Source organism: Mobula birostris, chromosome 8, assembly GCF_030028105.1.
Source record: "Mobula birostris isolate sMobBir1 chromosome 8, sMobBir1.hap1, whole genome shotgun sequence".
Taxonomy (NCBI): domain Eukaryota; kingdom Metazoa; phylum Chordata; class Chondrichthyes; order Myliobatiformes; family Myliobatidae; genus Mobula; species Mobula birostris.
The window spans coordinates 129,599,373-129,623,844 of NC_092377.1; the positions used below are offsets into that span (position 1 = coordinate 129,599,373).

At 47.0% G+C, this 24,472-nt stretch overlaps 1 protein-coding gene and 1 long non-coding RNA gene across 2 annotated transcripts in view; one reads left to right on the forward strand and one right to left on the reverse strand.

Moving 5' to 3' along the window:
• On the reverse strand, positions 1-23,397 carry LOC140201706 (uncharacterized). The gene is made up of 3 exons (XR_011886942.1): positions 23,276-23,397; positions 7,045-7,138; positions 1-365 (listed from the first exon to the last, which is right to left on the reverse strand). It is a non-coding gene; the product is annotated as an uncharacterized lncRNA (long non-coding RNA).
• Positions 8,380-24,472, forward strand: part of LOC140201704 (protein C-ets-1-like) — a 24,791-nt gene continuing 8,698 nt past the window's right edge. Inside the window, exons 1-6 of the mRNA XM_072266251.1 lie at positions 8,380-8,512; positions 8,622-8,774; positions 11,904-12,098; positions 18,860-18,961; positions 19,905-19,991; positions 21,611-21,844. Coding sequence (XP_072122352.1) covers positions 12,017-12,098; positions 18,860-18,961; positions 19,905-19,991; positions 21,611-21,844 — 505 coding nt within the window. The 5' untranslated portion in view covers positions 8,380-8,512; positions 8,622-8,774; positions 11,904-12,016. The remainder of the gene's footprint in view (positions 8,513-8,621; positions 8,775-11,903; positions 12,099-18,859; positions 18,962-19,904; positions 19,992-21,610; positions 21,845-24,472) is intronic.

Sequence of the window (24,472 nt, forward strand, 5' to 3'; positions counted from 1 at the left end):
TCAGGCCCTCAAGGCCTGGCAATATGTTTGTCAATTTCACAATGTTGCCTCTGCTAAACACTTTAGATATAATAGACTAAAATAAATCAGAATCGTGTTTATTACATGTCGTGAAATTTGTTGTCTTGTGGCCACAGCCCAATGCTCCATGTCTTCTGTGCTCACCGCCACCCTTCCGGCAACTAAAACTCGAACGACTGCCAGGATCGCCAACCGGCACTTTCTGTGAAGGGTCTTGGCCGAGAGGCTGACTGTGGTCCTCCCCTTTGCCATCCACAGGTGCATTCGAAATGCTGACTCTTTCAGCTGTCTGCACATGGCTCCAGCGTTAGCTGTCTTTTCTCTTTTTCTCCCGCGCCTCCATGCTGGAAGTTGGAGAGAGAGGAAGAGAGGGAGACAGGGAGAAAGGAGAGAGGGAGAGAGGGGGATGGAGGGAGCGAGATATATGATTGTACACACAGAACACTGGTTTTCAGAAGGAGAACTGAGAGGGAGACATGAAGTAAGAGCGGACTCCCTCATGTCATGGAGTCATAGAAAAGTACAGCCTATAAACAGACCCTTAGCCCATCTATTCTGTGCCATACCATTTAAGCTGCCCAGTCCCATTGACCTGCAACCAGACCATAGCCCTTCATGCCCTTGCTATCATAGAAGATAGAAATTTACAGCACATTACAGGCCTTTCGGCCACAATGTTGTGTTGACCATGTAACCTACTCGAGAAACTGCCTAGAATTTCCCTAGCACATAGTGCCCTATTTTTCTAAGCCCATGTACCTATCTAAGAGGCTCTTAAAAGAGTCTATTGTATCCTCTTCCTCCACCACAGCTGGCAGCCATTCCACACATCAATTCTGTGTGAAAAACTTACCCCTGACATCCCCTCGGTAAATATTTCCAAGCACCTTAAAACTATGCCCCCTCATGTTAGCCATTTCAGCCCTGGGAAAATAGCCTCTGACTATCCACACGATCAATGCCCCTCATCATCTTATACACCTCTATCAGGTCACCCCTCATCCTCCATTGCACCAAGGAGAAAAGGCCAAGTTCATTCAACCTGTTCTCATAAGGTAGTCCCTCCAGTCCAGGCAACATCCTTGTAAATCTCCTCTGCACTCTCTCTATAGTATCCACATCCTTCCTGTAGTGAGGTGACCAGAACTGAACACAGTACTCCAAGTGGGGTCTAACTAAGGTCTTACATAGCTGTAACATTACCACACGGCTCTTGAACTCAATCCCATGGTTGATGAAGGCCATTACACCATACCCGGTCTTAACAACACAATCAACCTGTGCAACACCTTTGTGTTCTATGGGCACTGACCCCAAGATCTTAGCATTTATATTATATTCTGTCTTCAAATTTAACCTAACAAAATGAACAACTTCACAATTTTTTGGGTTGAACTCCATTTGCCACTTCTCTGCCCAGTTCTGCATCCTAACAATGTCCTGCTGTAACCTTTGACAACCCTCTAGACTATCCACAACATTCCCCCCAACCTTTGTGTCATCAGAAAACTACTAACCCACCCTTCTATTTCTTCATCTAAGTCATTTATAAAAATCACAAAGAGGAGGGGTTCCAGAACAGATCTCTGTGAATCTCCATGCAGAATACGAACCTCTACAACCATCTTTTGCCTTCTGTGGGCAAGCCAATTCTGGATCCACAAAGCAAGGTCTCCTTGGATCCCATGCCTCCTTACTTTCTGAAGGAGCCTTGCATGGGGAACCTTACCAAATGCCTTACTGAAATCCATATACACTACATCTGCTGCTTTACTTTCATCAATGTGTTTTCTTGCATTCTCAAAGAATTCAATCAGGCTCATAAGGCAGGACCTCCCCTTGACAAAGCCATGGTGACCATCCCTAATCAGGTTATGTCTCTCCAAATGTTCATAAATACTGTCTCTCAGGATCTTCTCCAACAACTTGCCCACAACTGAAGTCAGATTCACTGGCCTATAATTTCCTGGGTTACTTCTACTCCCTTTCTTGAACAAGGGAACAACATTTGCAACCCTCCACTCCTCTGGTACTTCTCCTGTCCCTACTGATGATGCAAAGAACATCACAGGAGGCTCAGCAATCTCCTCCCTCGCTTCTCAGTAGCCTGGGGTATATCTTATCTGGTCCAATTTAATGCTGTTCAAAAGCTCCAGCACATCCTCTTTCTTAATTTCTATATGCTCAAGCATTTCAGTCAGCTGTAGGTCATCCCCATAAATGCCAAGGTCTTTTTCCCTGGTGAATACTGAAGCAAAGTATTCATTAAGTACATCTGCCGCCTCCTCCAGTTTCATGCTCGCTTTTCCACTATCGCACCTGATTGGTCCTGTTCTCACACGGCTCATCCTCTTGCTCTTCACAAATAGAAAACCTTAAAGTAGAATGCTTTTAGGTTTTCCTTAATCCTGCTCACCAAGGCCTTATCACAGCCCCTTCCAACTCTCCTAATTCCATTTTTAAGATCCTTCCTAGCAACCTTGTAATTTTCTAGAGTTCTAACAGTACCTACTTTCTTGAACCTTTTGTAAGTTTTTCTTTTCTTCTTAACTAGATTTTCAACATACTTTCTACACCATTCTCTATCATCCTTTCTCTGCCTCAGTGGAACATCCCTATGCAGAACTCCATGCAAAGGTTCCCTGAATATTTGCCACATTTCTGCCTTTCATTTCCCTGAGACCATCTGCTCCCAAGTTCTTGCCTAATAGCATATTTCCCCCACCCCAGTTAAATGTTTTCCCAAATTGTCTGTTCCTATCCCTCTCCAGCACTATGGTGAAGGAGATAGAGTTGTAGTCACTACCTCCAAAATGCTCTCCCATTGAGAGATCTGACACCTGACCAGCTTCATTTCCCAATACCAGATCAAGTACAGTCTCTCGTCTAGTTGGCATGTCTACATATTGCATCAGGAAACCTTCCTGAGCATATCTAACAAACTCCACCCCATCTAAAATGCTTGTGCTAAGGTGATGTCAATCAATATTAAGAAAGTTAAACTCTCCCATCACAACAACCCTATTATTACCTGCCTCCCTATCTGCTTCTCAATATCCCTGTTACTATTTGGGGGGGGGGAGGTTGAGAGAAAACACCCAGTAGAGTTATTGCCCCTTTCCTGTTTCTGACTTCCACCCATATTGACTCAGTAAACCATCCCTCCATGACTTTCTCTTTTTCCGAAGCCGTGACACTATGCCATGCCCCCACCTCTTTTGCCTTCCTCTCTGTTGTTTTTGAAACATCTAAAGCCTGACACACTCAGCAGTCATTCCTGCTCCTGAGACATCCAAGTCTCCGCAATGATGTCGCGGTTCTACATATTGATCCATGCTCGAAGTTGATCCACCTTATTAATGATACTCCTTGCATTAAAATAGACACATCTTAACACATCAGGCTGAGTGCACCTTTGCTCTAACATCTGCCTATTCTTCCTCACAAACTCCTTACAAGCTGTCTCTACTTGTGTTCCAACCTCCCCATCCTCTGCCTCTTCACATCAGTTCCCACCCCCCTGCAAATCTCATTTAAACCCTCCCAACAGCATTAGCAAACCTCCCTGCCAGCTTATTAGTCCCCCTTGGATTCAAGTGCAACCCATCCTTTTTGTACAGCTCCAATCCTTCAGCCACACATTTATCCTCCACCTCATTCTATTTGTATACTCACTGTTGCGTGGCACAGGCAGCAATCTGAGATCCTGCTTCTCATCTTCCTTCCTAACTCCCTGTATTCCGCTTTCAGGACCTCCACCATTTTTCTACTTATGCCGCTGGTACCAATATGTACCTCGACCCTCCCATTTCATGATATTGTGGATGTGCTCAGAAACATCACGAACCTTGGCACCTGGGAGGCAAACTACCATCCTTGTTTCTTTTTTGCGCCCACAGAATCACCTATCTGTCTCCCTAACTATAGAGTCCCCTATTACTGCTGCCATCCTCTTCCATTCCTTACCCTTCTGAGCCACAGGGCCAGACTCTGTGCCAGAGGCACAGCCACTGTTGCTTCCCCCAAGTAGATCATCCCCCCAACAGCACTCAAAATGGAGTACTTATTGTTAAGGGGCACATCCACAGGGGTGCTCTCACTACCTGATGTCCTCCCTTCCCTCTCCTGACGGTCACCCACTTATCTGTCTCCTGTGGCACCGGGGTGCCTACCTGCTTGTAGATCCTGTCTATCACCTCCTCACTCTCCCTGACAAGTTGAAGGTCATCGAGCTGCATCTTCAGTTCTCTAACACTGTCTCTAAGGAGCTGCAGCTTGATGCACCTGGTGGCCATCAGGGAGGCTGGAAGTCTCCCGGACATCCCACATCTGACACCCAGAACTGAAAACTGGCCTCGCAGTCATACCCATTATTGTAATGCGCCAAGCCCCGTGAAATGGTCCTTTTGCTAAACTTTTCTCCCCAGGCCATGCGTAGCTCTCTCTCTCTTCGAGTCGATAGGTATCCATGTGCCTATCCAAATTTAAATATTAAAATCAAACTCGCACTGGCAGCTCATTCCACATTCTCACGACCCTCTGAGCTGAAGAAGTTTCCCCTCATGTTCCCTTTAAACATTTCACCTTTCACTCTTAACCTATGACTTCCAGTTGTAGTCTCACCCAACATCAGTGGAAAAAGCCTGTCTATACCCCACATAATTTTGTATACTTCTATCAAATCTCCCCTTGATCTTTTACTTCCTTCCTGAGGAATGAAGTCTTGTCTATTTAATCTTCCCTTATAACTCAGGTCTCCCAGTCTTGGCCACATGTTTGTCATTTTTCTCTGCATTCTTTCAACCTATTTTATATCTTTCCTGCAGGTAGGTGACCCGAACTGTACACAATTCTCCAAATTATGCTTCACCAATGTCTTATTCAACAGAACAACTCAACTCCTGCACTCAGTACTTTGATTTATGAAGGGCAATGTGTAAAGGGCTTTCTTAATGATTCTCTCTGCCCGTGCCACCACTTTCAATGAATAACGGGATCACAAACAAGAGAAAATCTAGAGATGCTGGAAATCTGAGCAACGCACCCAAAATATCAACTGTACTTTTTTCCATAGGTGCTGCCTGGCCTGCTGAGTTTCTCCAGCATTTTGTGTGAGTTGCAGTGAATAATGGACCTGTGTTCCCAGCTCATTTTGTTTTACTGGAGTCTTCAGTGTTCCATCATTCACTGAAGTGAAACTCCTCACATGTGTCTGCATTAAATTTCATCTACCATTTTTCAGCTCATTTTTCCAGCTGGTCAAGATCCCACTGCAATCTCTAATAGTCTTCCTCACTGTCCACTACCCCAATCTTGGTGTCATCCACAAATTTGCCAATCCAGTTAACCACATTGTCACGCAGGTCATTGATATAAATGACAGACAACAACAGACCCAGCACCAATCCCCACAGTACTCCACTAGTCACAGGCCTCCAGTCAGAGATGACGATGTCGGTGCATTTCGCAGTACCTGTGTTGTTGTAAATTCGATGAATCGCTTCGTAGAGAGTACAGAGAGTGTGTGTGTAAGATAGAGAGAGAGAGAGAGAGAGAGAGAGAGACAGAATGAGAGAGACAGACAGACAGAATGAGAGAGACCCTTCCCCCAATGATGGTCTATGTGTGTGTTAGAATGTGTGAGTGTGTGTGTGTGTGTATGAGAGAGAGAGAGAGAGAGGAAATGAGAGAGACCTATCCCCCAATGATGGTCTACGTGTGTCAGTCTGTGTGTGCATGTGTGTGTGTGTGTGTGTGTGTGTGTGTGTGTGTGTGAGAGAGTGAGTGAGAAAGAGAAATAGAGAGAGAGAGAGAATGAGACCCTTCCCCCAGTGATGGTCTATGTGTGTTAGAATGTGTGAGTGTGTCAGTGTGTGTGTGCGTGTGAGAGTGAGTGAGAAAGAGAGAGAGAGAGAGAGAGAGAATGAGAGAGATCCCTTCCCCCAGTGATGGTCTATGTGTGTGTTAGAGTGTGCATGTGTTTGTGTGTGTGTATGTGTGTGTGTGTGTTTGTGTGTGTGTGTGTGTGTGTGTGTGTGTGTGTGTGTGTGTGTGTGTGTGTGTGTGTGGAGATGGTGTTGTTGTGATCTGTCCCTGTACTGTGTGTTGCTCAGGAAGTGTTCAATACATGTTTAGAAGAATGTGAGAAGAGTTTGGATAAGTTTGTTCTTGGATGGGACAGATTAGATGCACGAACTGTGTTCCTAATGGTCAGGTAATTCAACTCCAGGGAACACAAGAGAGTGATAAGAAGATATTTGTGTAATCAGGTCATTTGACCTTTTAGTTTTCTGCTAATCCTCAACCACCCATCTCACTAACCCCACCTGTTTTGTTTTCATTCATCCCCAACCCTCCAAAGTCCCACTAACTCCCCTCGGATCCTACCTCTCACCCACACACTAGGAGGGCAATTCACATCGGCAGATTAACCCACCCACACCACTCATCTTTTCAGAGATGTGAAAGGAATAGCACTACCTCCTAGAGGAAACCCATGGGGTCACAGCGAAAAAGGACACACACACACACACACACACACACACACACAATAAGGAGATAAAATGTTGTTCAGATGCTGGGGATCAAGTTACATGAGAAGTTTGGACCCGGAGTCGAAAGTTGGATGATCAGCTAATATACAGTTGGATGTGGAACAGGCTGGAAGGCTAGAGGACTTTCTTTTCTATCTCATATCAAATTGGCTGCTGTAAGTTACGCCTTGCTTGTGCAGGTGGGCGGGGGGAGAACTAGAGAGGAAGAGTTAAGAGTTAAGGGAGAGAATATTACTTCAGGATACACGGGGGAGACACTCAAAGCAGCTGCGCAGGTTGACTCTATGGTTAAGAAGGCGTATGGTGTATTGGCCTTCATTAATCATGGAATTGAATTTAGGAGCCGAGAGGTAATGTTGCAGCTTTATAGGACCCTGGTCAGACCCCACTTGGAGTACTGTTCTCAGTTCTGGTCACCTCACTACAGGAAGGATGTGGAAGCCATAGAAAGGATGCAGAGGGTACTTACAAGGATGTTGCCTGGATTGGGGAGCATGCCTTATGAAAACAGGTTGAGTGAACTCGGCTTTTTCTCCTTGGAGCGATGGAGGATGAGAGGTGACCTGATAGAGGTAAATAAGATGATGAGAGGCAGTGATCATGTAGATAGTCAGAGGCTTTTTCCCAGGGCTGAATAGTTGCCACAAGAGGACACAGGTTTAAGGTGCTAGGGAGTAGGTACAGAGGAGATGTCAGGGGTAAGTTTTTTACACAGAGTAGTGAGTGCATGAAATGGGCTGCCGGCAACGGTGGTGAAGGTGGATATGATAGGGTCTTTTAAGAGACTTTTGGATAGGTACATGGAGCTTAGAAAAATAGAGGCTTATGGGTAGGCCTAGTAATTTCTAAGGTAGGGACATGTTCGGCACAACTTTGAGGGCTGAAGGGCCTATATTGTACTGCAGGTTTTCTATGTTTCTATGTTTCTAATATGAAACTATGATCATATAGTCATAGAGCACAGAAAGAGGCCATTTGGCCCAACTGGTCTATGCAGCCCAAGTTGCCTGCAGTGGCTTGTCCCATTTGTCTGCAAATGTACGAATTCCCTTTAAACCCTTCCTATCCACATTGTTATTGTGCCAGCCTCAAACACTTCCTCAGGCAGCTCTTTCCAAATGGCCACCGTTCTCTGTGTGGAAAAAGTTGCCGCTTAGATTCCCTTTAAACCTTTCCCTCTCATCTTACACCAGCTCCCTTGGGTCCTTATCTCTGCCCCCTATGGTTTTATAAACCTCTTTTAAGTCACTCCTCAGCCTCCTTCACTCTAGGGAAAATAGTACCAGTCTACCCAGCCTCTCCTTATAACTCGAGCCCACCCCCCATTCCGGGGACGTCCGCATAAATCTTTCCTGCACCCTCTCCAGCTTAATGACATCCCCCCTATCGCTAGGTGACCAGACCGGCAAGCTTTACTTCAATTGCGGTATCACCGATATCTTGTGCAGCTGTAAAGTTGTATCCCAACTCCTGCACTCCAGAGCCTGAGTGATAACTTTCATTAAAATCGCTTACGTCGGTAGCCATACCTCCACAGAAGATGGGGAAGAATATTCGGGGGTGGGGAGTGAGTGGGAGGGGTCTCTCATGAAGCTTTACCGAGGCAATGACTATTGTAGACAGTTATTATTTATTGTAACTTCTAGTAATTGTATGTCTTTGCACAGTAACGCTGCCGTAACACAGGATATTTCACAACTTTTGTCGATTATAATAAACCTGATTCTGATTCCGGAAACTTATTCGTATGTTGTGTGTGTGTGTGTGTGTGTGTTTTGGTGGGGGGGGGTGTCCGTTCGTTTTGCTTTCATAACGTTTACCCACCCTCTCTCACTCGGGGGTTCTCTGTCCCCATTCTCGCCCCCCTGCCGTCTACTACAGCTATCCCGCGGATTTAACCCATTTTTAGCTCCAAAGACAAAGACCGAGGCAAGAAGGTAGTTAATCAGAGGTTTCACAGCCCCTGACCCGTGGCCGACCCTCCCCCGCCTGCTTCCCCCACCTTCCGCTCTTCCTGATGCGTGTGTGTGTGTGTTTTTCCAACAGGAACGTGTCATGGAAAGTCCGGCAGACTTTGTCACGACCCAAGGCAGTCACGCCCCTTTGGGAGATATGGAGACTGTGCGGAGCTGGTTATAACTCCCCGGGACATAGCGAGGGCAGAGCAGAGCACTCGGACACAGACTCAACGTAAAGCCGGTAAGTATCAGAGTGTTCTTGACTTCGTGCGCCGGTCTCTCTAACTACTGCCCTGCTCCTCGCATTTTCCACCGCAAGCCTCTGTTTCCCCACGCCCCATTTACCCCTCTCCGTCTAACACACTTTTTGCCTCCAATTTTTTCCTCCCTCTCACACTCCCTCTTTAAATCTCTCTCTCGCCCCTTTCTCCTCCTCCACCTCGATTTGCCTCTCTTTCCTTCCCCTTTCCTCTCTCTCTTCATCTTTCTCTCCTTCGCCCCTCTTTCCCTTTATCTTTTCACTTCTCTTTCTGAATTTCTTTCTTTCACGCCCTCCACCATCTCCCCATACTTTCCCTTTTTATCTTGCACTTTCGTCCCTTTCTCTCCTCCCCTCTCTTTTCTACCTGCGTCTTTCTTTCCTCCCGTCCCTCGCCCCCATCGTTCCCTTTCTCTTTCCAGTCCTTCTCGATATCTCTCTTTTCCCCTCTTTATCCCCCCTTCCTCATCTCTCTGTTCATCTACTTTATCTCCCTATATCTCTCCTTAATCCCGTTCCCTCTCCATCCCTCTTTATCTACTTTCCTTTGCCCTCGCTTCCCTCTTCCCTTTCTCCATGGATCCTCCCTCTTTCTCTCTCTCTTCCTCTCTTTCTGGATTTGTCCTACCTTCCCTCTACCCTTTCTCCCTTTCTCTCTGCATCTCTCCCTCATCCACTTTCTTTCTCCATCTCTGTTGATCTTTCTCTCCCCTCTACCTTTTCTCACACTCGTTCCTCTATACCTTTTCATCACAACCTCTTTCTCCTGTCGCCCCTCTTTTATATCAAACTTTCCAACCTTACCCCTCTCATTTCTTCCTTCCTCTCTTCCATCTCCAACCCCTCTGTCTCTCCCTCTCCATCCCTGCCTCGCTCCTACTCTCTTTCCATATTTTTTTGTGATATGTGTGTGTGTGTGTGTGTGTGTGTGTGTGTGTGTGTGTGTGTGTGAGGGAGAGAGAGAGAGACCGACCCATACCCCAGTAAGACTCGTGTGTGTGTGTGTGTGTGTGAGAGAGGGAGAGCGACCCATACCCCAGTAAGACTCTGTGTGTGTGTGTGTGTGTGTGTGTGTGTCGGGGAGGGGGGACCCGTCCCCGTGAGGGTCAGCAGATAACCTACCCATCCCCTAAAGAGTTCAGGAACAATGTGCACTTTGTAGCAGGGGAACTGAGGTCCTCCCGAGCAGATCCCCGCACCCTTGGCTGTTTGCAGAGACGCTGCTCGGGATTTTCAGGAGTTGCAAGTTGTGAAATGAATTCTAAATGTTTGTGTGAATGGTACTGAAGTTTGAATGTGGTATGGACGAGCTGACAAGAGTCGCCGATAAAACGTGAGGGCTTATTGTAAGATGAGCTAGTGCTCACATCACTTCACCCGGCGTGTCCTTCCACACCTTTCACTGAAAGCACGGTGGACAGGAGTGCAAACCGCACACCAGAGAGCTTAAGAAAATTATCTCACGATCATGATACATGATACAAACTATCAGTGTACGATGGGTGATTGATAAGTTCGTGTCCCACGGTAGAAGGAGATGTTATTAACTTCAAAGTTTCTGCATAATCACTCAGATTTGACCTGCATGCGCATGTAACGAGAGCTGTAGAACTAACTCATGTCCTTCTACCCTGGGCCACGAACTTATCAATCACCGGTGCTGTGGGCACTTTCTGGAGGTCCAAGATCCGTATGCTGCACGACCGCTGGACTAAGTGTGTAAATGCAGGAGGGGACTATGATGAAAAATAAATGTGCTAGATTTTCTAAAATTGACACCTTCTACCTTAGGCCACAAACTTATCAATCACCTCTCGTAACGCAGATTTCGGCGTCTTGTTCAGATTGGTTTAGTATTGTCACATGGCCCGGGGTAGGGATAAAAACTTTGCTCTGCATGCCACCCATGCAGATTATTTCATCACATCAATGCAGGAAGGTATCTGATGCTCTGTGTCTGTGACGCTGCTGCAACTGTGCACACACGGGCCTGTGCATCTGCTAATAAACACCACTTTGTCGACACCAGGTCACAATGAAGTTGCTCACAGAGCGAATTGGCAATAATAAATACAGGAAAGAGCGTAAAAAAGCAGGGGAGTGCAATCTGTAGTCGAGCAAACGGAAATGCTGAAGCGGTAACGACGGAATCACCGAGGGAATTGGAGTTAAATCCGGGAACGTGGGCAGTCTAGTTGGGAAGGGGCTGTGCAGGAAGTGATTGGTCCAGGAATCCGAGGGGTTGAAGCTGCCATTGAGGCTAGTGGTACGTGCTTTCAGGCGCATGTACAGCATCTTCTGTCCGGTGGGAAATGGGAGTTGGGAGAAGAGGGAATGTCCGGGATGGACTTTGACTATGCTGGCTGGAATTCCTGGAGGGGATGGAGAGAAGCGGGAGAAGAAAGTGAAAGTGGTATTGGGATAAAGGAGAGTGTATGATGGGATTGTGCAGAGGCAGCTTCACCCTATGTCTAACCATGGGAGTGTGTGAACAGATGGTGTAAAGGGAGATCACTTTGTGCCTGACCCTGGGAGCGTGATATGTGATGGTGCAGAGGGAGTTCCACTCCCTGGCTGAGTGCGTGATGGGATAGTGTTGAATGACAGATGTAATCGGGACCGATTATTAGTTCAGAATCAGAATCAGGTTTATTATCACCGGCATGTGTCGTGAAATTTGTTAACTTAGCAGCAGCAGTTCAATGCAGTACATAATATATATATAGCAGAGGAAGATAATAATAATAAAAAATAAGTAAATCAATTACAATATACACATTAAATAGATTAGAATCCATGCGAAAATAGAAATAATATATATTAAAAAAAGCGAGGTAGTGTTCATGGGTTCAACACCCATTTATGAATCGGATGGCAGAGGGGAAGAAGCTGGTCCTGATTTGCTGAGTGTGTGCCTTCAGGCTTCTGTATCTCCTACCTGATGGTAACAGTGAGAAAAGGGCATGCCCTGGGTGCTGGAGGTCCTTAATAATGGACGCTGCCTTTCTGAGACACCGCTCCTTAAAGATGTCCTGGGTACTTTGTTGGTGTAACCGTTTGTTTCGTCCAATAGCACCACTTCTAAACAACACACGTTTCGTTAACCCACAGGGAAAGTGCGAGGCAGTTCGCCGATCAGAGGGTCTCGGTACCGAGGAAGAACGGGAGCAGAATATCGAACACTCCTTTAAAAATCTCGAAAGAAATCGTTTCTAGGTCCAGGGATGGCCACCTTTTCACATCACGGACTTCTTTGTGACGACTCGATGCAGCAGGTTCCAGCCGAGCTGGACCTGGCCTCTTACGGTGAGCCCGGGAAGATGGCAGTGGGATACAGTGTAGGGGCAGGGGACGGTGCGTCAATCAAAGGCTCAGGGAGTTTGTTCCAGGACAGGAATTCACGGGATCCACTTCCTCTAAGCACATACAATTGTATGGGGTTAGGCTGACTTGAGAGGCTATCGCTGGACAGTGAGATCCGAGTCCCAATATCCTGTTTTCCCATGGAGAACAGATCTATATATCGTCTGCTAGAGGGCCTATGCCCCATATCCTTCCAAAGGTAGTATATCTGCATATCGTCCCATGGAGCACATCTTCCTCTAGAATGTGTATCCCTTATATCCTCCCGTAGAACACATATCCATATCCTCCCATAGAAAGCATATCCCATATCCTTGTTCAGAACATATGCCCATATCCTCCCATAGAGCGTATATTCCCCACAACATACCTTAGAGAGCATATCCCCCACCTACTTATATTGAGAGAAAATGCCAATATCTTCCCAAAGAGCATGTTCTGATTGATATACTCCTACAGAGAGCATAGCTGCATATCCTCAAGCAAAATAATGTCCTCCGAATCCTCCCATAGACAGCACATTCTAATATCCTCCGGTAGAGAGAAAATCTGCATATCCTCACACAGAACATATGTGGGAGAATATGCAGGTACAGAATAATATCCTCCCATAGAGAGAAAATCTGCATACCCTCACATTGAGCTTATCTGCCTCTATAGCATTCCATAGAGCACATAGCCATATCCTCCCACAGCATATACACACCTCCCACAGAGGGGATATCATCCGTATCCTCACTGAAAACATATCCGTATCGTCCCCTGAAAAGTATGTGCTCCATCACCCTGAACTGGTTTGTATACTGTATATTTGAGGGCTGTTATAGCGTGTGATGGCAAATGATCAAAATGAAAATGTCATCTTTAGTTCTGCTCATTTCTCTCTCTCTCTCTGTCCCCTCCCCCTCTCTCCCACGGTCTCTCTCCCTCTCCATCTCACCATCTCTTGTTGGATTGGTATACAGTCGGCACAACATTGTGGGGCTGTATTAAGTTCTATGTTCTGTAACCGCCCCTCTCTCCCTGCTATCCTTTCTGAGGATGCTTTGCATGCACTTCTCTCTCCAGCAAACCGCTGCCCAGATCGTCATGACACCACTAGATCCAGTATGGCATTCCCCCTAGTCGGCCTGTCAACATGCTGTGACAGGAATCCGTCCTGGACACACTTAACAAACTCTGCCCCGTCAAAACTCTTGGAGTTAATCAGGTGCCAATCAATGTTAGGGAAGTTAAAGTCACCCATGATAACAACCCTGTTATTTTTGTACCTTTTCAAAATCTGCCTCCCAATCTGCTCCTCGGTATCTCTGCTGCTACCAGGGGGCCTATAGAATACTCCCAATAGAGTAACTGCTCCCTTCCTGTTCCTGACTTCCACCCATACTGACTCAAAAGAGGATATATTCTGATGGAATATTCCCCAGGCTGCTCCATGAGGCAAGGGAAGAGATTGCTGAGCCTCTGGCTAGGATCTTTATGTCCTTGTTGTCCACGGGAATGGTACTGGAGGATTGGAGGGAGGCGAATATTGTCCCCTTGTTGAAAAAATGTAGTAGGGATAGTCCGGGTAATTATAGACCATTGAGCCTTACGTCTGTGGTGGGAAAGCTGTTGGAAAAGATTCTTAGAGATAGGATCTATGGGCATTTAGAGAATCATGGTCTGATCAGGGACAGTCAGCATGGCTTTGTGAAGGGCAAATCGTGTCTAACAAGCCTGATAGAGTTCTTTGAGGAGGTGACCAGGCATACAGATGAGGGTAGTACTGTGGATGTGATCTACATGGATTTTAGTAAGGCGTTTGACAAGGTTCCACATGGTAGGTTTATTCAGAAAGTCAGAAGGCATGGAACCCAGGTAAGTTTGGCCAGGTGGATTCAGAATTGGCTTGTCTGCAGAAGGCAGAGGGTCGTGGTGGAGGGAGTACATTCGGATTGGAGAGTTGTGACTAGTGGTGTCCCACAAGGATCGGTTCTGAGACCTCTACTTTTCGTGATTTTTATTAACGACCTGGATGTGGGGGTAGAAGGGTGGGTTGGCAAGTTTGCAGACGACACAAGGCTTGGTGGTGTTGTAGATAGTGTAGAGGATTGTTGAAGATTGCAGAGAGACATTGATAGGATGCAGAAGTGGGCTGAGAAGTGGCGGATGGAGTTCAACCCGGGGAAGTGTGAGGTGGTACGCTTTGGAAGGACAAACTCCAAGGCAGAATACAAAGTTAATGGCACGATACTTGGGAGTGTGGAGGAGCAGAGGGATCTGGGGATACATGTCCACAGATCTCTGAAAGTTGCCTCACAGGTAGTTTGGGTAGTTAAGAAATCTTATGGGGTGTTAGCTTTCATAAGTCGAGGGACAGAGTTTAAGAGTCACGAGGTAATGATGCAGCTCTATAAAACTCTGGTTAGGCCACACTTGGAGTACTGCGTCCATTTCTGGTCGCCTCACTATAGGAAGGATGTTGAAGCATTGGAAAGGGTACAGAAGAGATTTACCAGGATGCTGCCTGGTTTAGAGAATATGGATTATGATCAGAGATTAAGGGAGCTAGGGCAAGAGGAGACATGATAGAGGTATACAGGATATCAAGAGGAATAGATAGAATGGATAGCCAATGCCTCTTCCCCAGGGCACAACTGCTCAATACAAGAGGACATAGCTTTAAGGTAAAGGGTGGGAAGTTCAAGGGGGGATATTAGAGGAAGGTTTTTTACTCATAGAGTGGTTGGTGCGTGGAATGCACTGCCTGAGTCAGTGGTGGAGGTAGATACACTAGTGAAATTTAAGAGACGACTAGACAGGTATATGGAGAAATTTAAGGTGGAGGGTTATATGGGAGGCAAGGTTTGAGGGTCAGCACATTGTGGGCCGAAGGGCCTGTACTGTTCTATGTTCTATAGCAAACCTTCCTGAATCTCGACCATTACCTCGACCCCTCCTCCATTTACCTTTCTCTCTTGGTCCACTCTCCTCTCCAATCAGATTCTTTCTTTTTCACCTATCACTATCAAGCTTCTGAATTCATCCTCCCTCCCCTAACCACCTGGATTCACCTATCACCTTCTAGCTTGTACTCCTTCCCCTCCCACACCTTCTTATTTTGGTTCCTTTCCTCTTGCTTTCCACCCCGATGAAGGGTTTCAGCCCCAATCGTTGACTCTTTATTCAGTTCCATAGATGCTTTCTGACCTGCTGAGTTCCATCAAAATTTGTGTGCATGACCTCTCACCTCCTCTTTACTCGCCTTTCTTTTGCCTTTGTCCCTCCCCTGAATCCATTTTCTGTGGATCCCTGACTCACCACAAGAAAGCTCACTTCCTATTCTGAAAATCTTTCTGAGGGATCTTTTATCATACCATTTGGCCCTCAGACCAATTCCTAGCCCAGTGAGCAAAGGAGGTCTTAATAATTCTTCTCTGATCCCCCACCCGTACTTTCCCTCTACATATCTTCATCTCGTTCTGTCTCCCTGTTCACCCTCTCTGCAGACAGTAGTTTCTATCCCTATCCTCTATTTTCCTCTTCCCCTCACTCTGATCCTCCCAAATGTTCCTCTCCCATCTCGCCGTTCTTCTTCACGACTCAATTCCTACCTTCCCTCCTCTCTCTCCCTCAGCCTGTCCCCTTCTCCCTCATGTTCCCTTTCTCCATCACACCTAAAAGTCCCCATTTCATCTCCCCTCCCACCCCATCTCAACCACGTATCACTCGTGCTCCCTGTTCCCCCTTCCATCTCCCCTCCCTCTCCCTTATTCCATCCCCTGCCTGCTGTGTCTCTTTCCATCCTCTCTCTCTCCTCTCTCCCCATCTTTCTCATCTCTCATATATTCTGTCTTTATTCCCATCCCCCTCTTTCTGTCTCTCTGCGTCCCTCCAGACTTCTTTCTTACGTCCCTCTCCCTCTCTCAATTGCCGTCCTATCTGTATTTCCCACTTTTTCCACATCTTGCCACTCGCTATGTGCACGCTCTCTCTATCCCTTACACTACCTAACACCGTCTCCTCCCTCTTTTCTGACCGTTACTCTCTCTCTCCTTCTCCCTTTCTCCCTCCCTCCCGCTTTCTTACCACCCACTTCCTTCTCCCTGTCTTCCACTTCTCTCCCTCGTTCTCCCATTTCTGTATCTCCCAGCCCTCTCATATCTCACCACTTTCTCTCTCCATCTTCATCTCCCCGTGTTTCCCTTCTCTCTCCCTCTCTCCAGCTTTTCTCTTTTCCCCCTCTTCCTGTATCCCCTCTCTCTGTCCATGTCCCTACCTCCCCCACCTCATCACTCTGTCTATTCCTCTCCTTATCTTCACTCTCTGCTCTCTCTCACCCATACTCCCCACTTTCTCTCACAGACACCCCATCATTCCCATCTTTAACCCTCTTCACCCCTCATGACCAACTCTACATTCAACATCAGCTCCTCCACTTCCCCCCACTGCACCCTTCCGCTCTCCAGTCCCTCCACCTTCCAACCCACTGTCCTCTCTGCAGACCTGACCACACCTCACCACACACACTTTACAAACTGCAACAAACATCCAGAAATTGGCCTGAAGTGCTAAGTATTTCCAAGATTTTAAGATTACATCTCAAACTTCTGGCACGATTACCTTTGATGGTCGTTTATTTGCAGTTCAGAATAGACCTGTTTATCACGCATTGTTTCACAGGCAGTGGGCTTCCGGTTCGGAGTTACTGGCAATTGGATTTACATTCAGTGTGTCCTTGCTGCACGAGGGACTTCCTCCTGTTATTTAGAGATAAGGTTGCTTGGAATTCGGAAGGAGAGAGCCGGCAATGTGGGCGGAAGTCTCCTGGAATAATTCTCTCGGATCCCGGAGATAGTTCAGACGGGAATATCAAGTCCACAGAGCCGAGACCACGTCAAGTTAAGGAGTTTGACAAACTTTGGTACGAGCATATTAAAAGTGTATGCCAAATTACAACAGGGAGAGAGAGAGGAGATTGGGAGAGGAAGGACGGGGAATAGGGGGAGATAGGGAGGGGGTCAGAGCGTGGAGATCGTGAGAGAAGGAGAGAGGGGGAAGAGGGGGAGGGAAGATGAGAGGCAGAGAGATGGGAGAGGGATGAGCTTAAGAGACTGGAGAAGGAGAGAAAAGAAAAGGATATATATGAAGAGAGACAGAGAGGGATTATCAGTCAGGGAAGAGGGAGAGTGGCTATCAGGAGAAAGAGAAGAGAGGGGAAGAAGTTGGTAGGGGAATGGGGGGAAGGAAGAGTGGCAAAGTGATAGAGGATGAGCATTTGGCAAGAAGGGAAGAGACAGTACAGTGTTAGAACAAGTCCTTTCACAGTGTTGATAAACAGAAGGATCTTGGGGTCCAAACACATACCTTTCTTAAAGTGACTGCACAGGCTGATAGGATGGTTAAGGAGGCATATGACATGCTTGCCTTTATTAGTTGGGACACTGAGTTTAAAACTTAGGAAGTTATGCCTCTAGTTAGGCTGCGTCTGGAGTATTGCATTTGGAGTTATAGGAAGGATGCCGAGGCTTTGGAGAGGGCGCAGAAGAGGTTTTCCAGGATGCTGCCTGGATTGGAGGGTATGTACCATAACAAGAGGTTGGACAAACTTGGGATGCTGGAACGGCAGAGACTGCTGCGTATTTGGAACACGCTGGCAGAAATGGTGGTTGAGCTGGGCAGGTTAGCAACATTTAAAAACCATCTAGGTGAGTACAAGGATATGATAGGAGAGGGCTAATATGCCAAGCACGGGCGGGTGAGAATAGCTAGCTGGGTAAAACAATCGGCAGGGACGAGTTGGATCGTAGGGCTTGTTTCCGTGTTGTAACCCTCTATGGGTCAGGACCCATGGCAGCCGGGTTGATCCAAAGGATGACTGTGGAGATCGGCTTATCCTAGGGAAGAGTCTGGAGAGACTGGGTCTGCTCTCCTGGCGTGGAGAGGGTTGTGGGGTGGGGAACCTGATAGAGGGTACAAGATTATGAGGGGACATTGAGGGGGTAGATACATCTCCCTATAGAACTAGATGGAATAGGTTTAGACCAAGGGACAGGAGGTTTGGGTGAGAAGGGGAGTGAGAGAGATGAGGGACGACAAAAGATAGGAAGAGCAGAGAGAGTGAGAGAAGGGAGAGGGGGAGAGGGACGGCAATGGAGTGTGGGATAGGGAAATAAGAGTGGAGATATAAAGGGAAGAAGGGAGAGTGGAGATGAAGGGGAAGAGGGGGCGAGAGGGAGCGAAGCGAGAAGTGAGAAGTGAGAGGAGAGAAAGCGAGGGTAAGGTAGAAGTAGAGAGGGAGCGATGGGGTGAAATAATGATGTGAGAGGGAAGCGACGGGGACAGAGTGGAGGAGCGTTAAGGAGAGGACAGAAAAAGATAAGAAGAGAGGGAATAAATGGAATTTCTTTAGCCTCTTAAGGAAGTAGAGGCGTTGGTGGCCTTCCTTGGCCATGGTGTCCACATGGTTGGATCAGGAAAGGATGTAGGTGATACTCACTCCTAGAAACTTAAAGCCCTCAACCCTCTCGACCTCGACATCGCTCCTCTGAACAGTCGAAATGCCTACTTCCTGAAGTCAATGACCAGCTCTGTTGTTTTGCTGACATTGAGGGGAAGGCTGTTGTCATGACACCATATTACTCGGCTCTCCTCCTTCTTCCTGTACGGCTCTGCACAATTGTGTTGTCCCTCTACTGACACCTATTGGTCACACTTTCCAGATTCGGAGGTTGAAACGCCATTTCTGAATCCCGGTTTCACCGACCTCTGGTCTTGGGCGGACAGACAGGGCAGCCAAGGACAACACTCCCCGATTCCCAAAGGTAGGAAGACCTTTCGCAGTGTTGATGTACAGAGGCATCTTGGGATCGAAGTTCATAGCTCCCTATTAGTGGCCACACAAATTGATTTGGAAGTAAAGAAGGCATGAGGCATGCCTGCATTTATTAATTGGGACACACAGGTCAACTGTCGTGAAGTAATGCGACAGCCTTATAAAACTTTGGTCAAGTCACATTCATTTCTGGTCACCCCATTAAAGGAAAGATGCAGAGGCTTTGGGGAGGGAGCAGAAGAAGTTCATCAGGATTCTGCCTGGATTGGAGGATATATACGGAGAGATTGGACGAACTGGTTTTATTTTTTCAGAATGGCAGAGGCTAAGAGGAGACCTGATAGGGGTTTTTAAAACAATAAGAGGCACAGAAAGGGAAGACAGCTGGTATCTTTATCCCCTGGGTTAAAATATCTAGCCGAAATGCACTTAGGGTGAGAGGGGATGTTCAAAGGAGATGTGCAGGACAAGTTGCTTTCACACAGAGTGGTGGCTGTCTGGGATGTGCTGTCAGAAGTGTTGTTGCAGGCAGATATGATAGAGGTTGCTGGGTAGACATATGAATGTGCAGGGAATGGAGGGATATGGACATTGTGTAGGCAGAAGGGATTAGTTTAGTTAGACGTTTAATTACTAGTTTAATTAGTTCGGCAAAACATTGTGGGCCGAAGGGCCTGCCCCCTGTGTGGTACCGTCCCGTGTTAAGATGGGTGATAGAAGACAACGAGGAGCCAGGAGAGAAGAGTGGGAGAGGCCAATGGAAGATGGTTATCAAATTGTATAGTGGGGCATAATGCACTGGTCAAGCGAATTATACTTGCCTCCATTTACTGATGTTACTTGAAGTTACAAGGAGGAAGGGGAAAGCTGGAACACATGACGATGAATGTCTAATTAATCCTGATCTATCCCCCACTCCCCATCTCTCTCAGATCACCAGGATTTAACAGGGCAGTGTACAGACAGCAGCACGCACAACGTTTATTCTCAGTTGCACTGTTGGACAGGTTATCCCCTGGGTAAGTTCCTCGGGTTCGGTTTGATATTACCGCGTTATAACGATCTGAAAACTATTTTACTAAACCCACAGTTAATGCGGACAACCCAGAAAGAAACAGGTTCAAAATTGTCCCATCACGCACTCCTGGGGTCAGACACAGAATCAATCTCTCTCTCTCTACACCGTGCCATCACAAACTCCTGGGGTCAACCGCAAAGATAAGGGGGTTCCAAAGAAATAAAAACCTCTCCTCATCTACGTATACACTGCGTACGCCCCTCCCCCACATTTGTAACCCCACCCGGCACTGCACCTCTCCCCATCTATCTAAATCTCTATCACTTCAACATTCCTTCCCAAGACCCTCAGTCTCTGCTGAATGCACTCTGCCCTTCCCAACCTCCTCCGGTCTCCACATCCCTCCCCAGGGAACACAGACGCACTCCACTCCCTTTTACCACTGACACCCACAGCCCTCCAACCCTCCCCGACACCACAATTCACCGAACACGACAATTCTCTCCACACCTCCCTCCAGCACCCATGTGAGCAGGCCCCTTGCCCCACCAAACGTAGAACTCCTCCCCTCATTACAATTCAGCAAAACGCAGTTCTGAGAAAGTCACTCAATCGGTGCGTGTCCCTGGGAACAGTCTATAGATCAGAGAGTCCTCTGTTACGCACCTGATCGGGATGAAACGGATCCTTGAATCTGACTCACTTTCTGAGCGAGTCCGCAGTCTGCATAGACGTGGGTGACCGCTGCCGTCCCGAGGGCAGTGTCGCGTTAGCGGTAATATCACGGTTGTAGACGACCATGGGGGCTCTCTTACTACCAGTGTTTGTTGGTCAGCTCTGGTGATGAGGTGTTCTGCTGCAAGTAGAGAGGCAATGTCCAGCTGACTGGGACTTGGCGCCGTAGAGGTCCATCATTCGCCCGCAACGCCAGGGACAGAGAGAACCATAGTGACACTTGGTGCCAAAGTACTTTGGCTCCACACATTCACTGATACAGTCACATGCGAATGTGGTCCTCAGGGTGAGGGCAGCATCGGATACACGATTGCCCCCATTCTCAAGGGCCTTGTGAAAATAGCGGACTCGCTCCATCTTAGACCCCCAGATAAAACTGAAGGCGTTCCGGGTTATTATCCTGGCGGGGGAGCGGGGACCAGACCACACCCGCGTCAAGTACTGTAGCCCTGAGCACGTCTCGCTCCCAGTGACCGACTTTTTCCCCCATTTATCTTCAGAGAATGCCGCTTCCACAAACCCAGTTTTTACCTTACTTTCACGATCCGCTCTAACCAGTTCTTGACCACGCCTCGACCACTCCAAAACATATCCACGTCCGCTCAAGTCGTTGGGCCTGATTGTGGTCAGGGCCGGCTACCAAAGACCATGGCCCTGCTCTTCATGCGATTGACTCTGCCCCGGACTCTAAATCTGACTGGTCGCAGATACTGATCAGTCTGCAGAATGACAGCGGGTCCGAGCAAGAAACGGTGACATTGCAAAATATGGAGATGTTCCTCTCCTCTGCTCGGCAATGCCACCCGTCTTCTGCTCGCATCCTTCGTCGACGTTCCTTGTGCATCTTGGAGGTTACAGCGCCCACCTGTCACTTTATCTCCGCAGCAAGCACCGAGCCCTCCCAGTGCGTCCCACCGTCCAGCCCGGAGGAGCGAATCTTCGTCCCCGGATCCTTCCAAACCTTGCGTCCCGTCAGCTCGGCGGAGCTCTTGGCGTGGAGATCTCAGGGTGCCTACGATGCGGCAGGGGAGGTGGAGACACTAGAGAGCTCGACACTAGCGGGTCGCGGGCAAATATTCGAGGCGGGCGCCAGCGACGAGAGTGTGACTTCTTACCCAGGTAGGTCCCAGTAGCGAGATTTAAGCATGGAACCTTCGTCTAGCCTTTGGTGGTAGGGACGAGAGGGCTCCTTTTGTGTGGCAGGACAACCATTTGGGATAGGGTCTGGAGGAATGTACAGAGCAGCGAGAAGTTTCGGACACCCAACTCATGCCGGCTTGGTACGGCAACTGCTCTGACCGTGAGCGTAAGAAACTGCAAAGAGTTGTTGACAAAGCTTTACACATCACAGAAACCAGCCTCCCCTCCAAGGACTCTGTCTTTGGGAAAGCAGCCAACATTATCAAAGACCCCACCCGCCCCAGACATGGTCTCTTCTCCCGACTCCCATCGGGTGGAAGCACAAAAGCCTGAAGGCATGCGCCACCAGGCTCAAGGGCAACGTCTAACTCGGTGTTATAAGACCATTGAACGGTCGCTAGTACGATCAATGGCGCTCGTGGTTATGCTTTTTTTAAAGTTCAAAACATTAAAATAATTCAAAGGAAAACTAGGGAGTCCAAAATGCGGGTTCTAACTTCGGGTTTACTCTAAGCGAGGCGTGCATGCATCACGTATGCAATTCACGTACGTGTTTATACATATAACCTGTAATAAGTTTTACAAGAACAAAAATGCTGAATCAACCGATATATAAATAAACACACATACACACCACACACACACACACACACACACAAGATTACTCAAATACTACTGAAATATTAAATACGAAACACTCCTCCCTGCTCAGCTATAAACTCCAATCCTATAGAGAATGTATAGGGTTGCTCAAGTATGCAATGTTTTGCTCTTCAGTATACACGCACAATATACTATATAATACAAGTGCTATATATTCATCTACAGCATAGTAAATTTTTAAATTGTCCCATTCAGGCCTAAAGATTCAATCGTTGTGCAAGCTTTCTTACTCTTCTGAGAAAACGTCTTTCCTGACATGGGGGTTCACTCTGCTTGGCAGGTGAGACGAGAGGCTGTGAAAAAAAATCTCAGAGTCTCGGGCATCCTCAGGTGAGACGAGAGGCTGTGAAAAAAAATCTCAGAGTCTCGGGCATCCTCTGTGGTGGTTTTAGGAGTTGGGTCCGAGACTGCAACAAATGGTTCTGATAACGGTAGCCACCTTTCATCTTACTTTTTCTTCTCCTAGTTTGTGCAACTTTATCGTGGGCAGGTCCATTTAGTTCACTGCAGGAATCTCTTATTGCTCCTGTTACGATCCGATCTCTCCTCTTGGTTTCCTCATCCCCAAGTTCATCTGACAAATCCTCTGTTTTCGTATCTCCATTGACTTCTTTCTTTCTGGCCTTCCATTCATCCAGCTAGGTTTGGTCTTTACATTTACTTTTGCAAGCTGCTATTTGTCTCCTACCTGAAGTTCACAAAATTACCCTAACGCACGCAGAGTAGATTTTGGTTTTTTATACTCACCAAAAAAAAAACAACCGAATTCTTGCGATTTTCCTGAAGCTCCTTGAACTCTCTTCCAGCCTAAAACAGTCACATTTCGAAAGTTACGGCCTAATTAACATATCAGAAGCTTTAGCTGATACATTGCCTACAAACCTGCTTTCATCACTTTCACAATTCCACAATTTCACATCTGTTTCTCCTCTGTTAGGCAACGGTTCACGGTGTTCGGCATTATTCAATACATTTCTTAATTCGCTTTCAGTTATCGTACGCGGATGCAAATTGCGGATGGATTTCCTAAGTGGCAGTTGGCTCAGCCAATCACGTCCCTACAATGCTTGCTCTCCAATTTATTCCCCCCCCCCACATACAAGCTCAATGTGGCTTGTTGGTTGCTGTATTTCAATGTTACGAATGTCATTCCTACAGAAGTTGTCTTTTTTCCAGTATAAGTTCTTAGTTGGATCTCTTCAGGCTCCAGTTTAGAATCTTTGAAAAGCTTCTCAAATTTATTTTGCGGAATACTGAAACAGCGGAACCAGTGTCTACTTCCATTTTAATTAATTTGCCGTTCACTTCTGGGATAAGCCGTATTGCTTGTCTATTGTTAAGTTTCGCACTATAGATCTGAAGGCTGCACAATCACTCATTATTATCAGAGTTTTCATCAATAGCATGCAGATTAGTGCACTTTTCGAAACTTCAACTTGACCTTTTAGCTTTTTCTCTTCCCTGTGCAGTCCATTTACTTTTGTCTGCCCGACATGCTCTCTGTAGGTGTCATACTTTGCCGCATTTTTTGCAAGTTTCAGCTTTAAATCTGCATTGGTCTCGTGTATGTGAGCCCCTGCCACAACAATTGCACAATTTGTTCTGCTACTCCGCTTTCTGTTTACATCGAACCATAGAACCATTACAGCACAGAAACAGGCCTTTTGGCCCTTCTTGGCTGTGCAGAACCATTCTTCTGCCTAGTCCCACTGACCTGCACCCGGACCATATCCCCTCTCATCCATGTACCTGTCCAAGTTTTTCTTAAATGTTAAAAGTGAGCCCGCATTTACACTTCATGTTGCAATTTCGTTCACGCTCATTTTCATTCGTGACTACAACTCAGCTGCGTCTCTCTCTCTACTGGTTCCATTGATACAACGATTCTGACTGCTCTTTTAAATGTAAGTTTGTGCTTCAGTTAGGAGCCGTTTCTGAATGCTT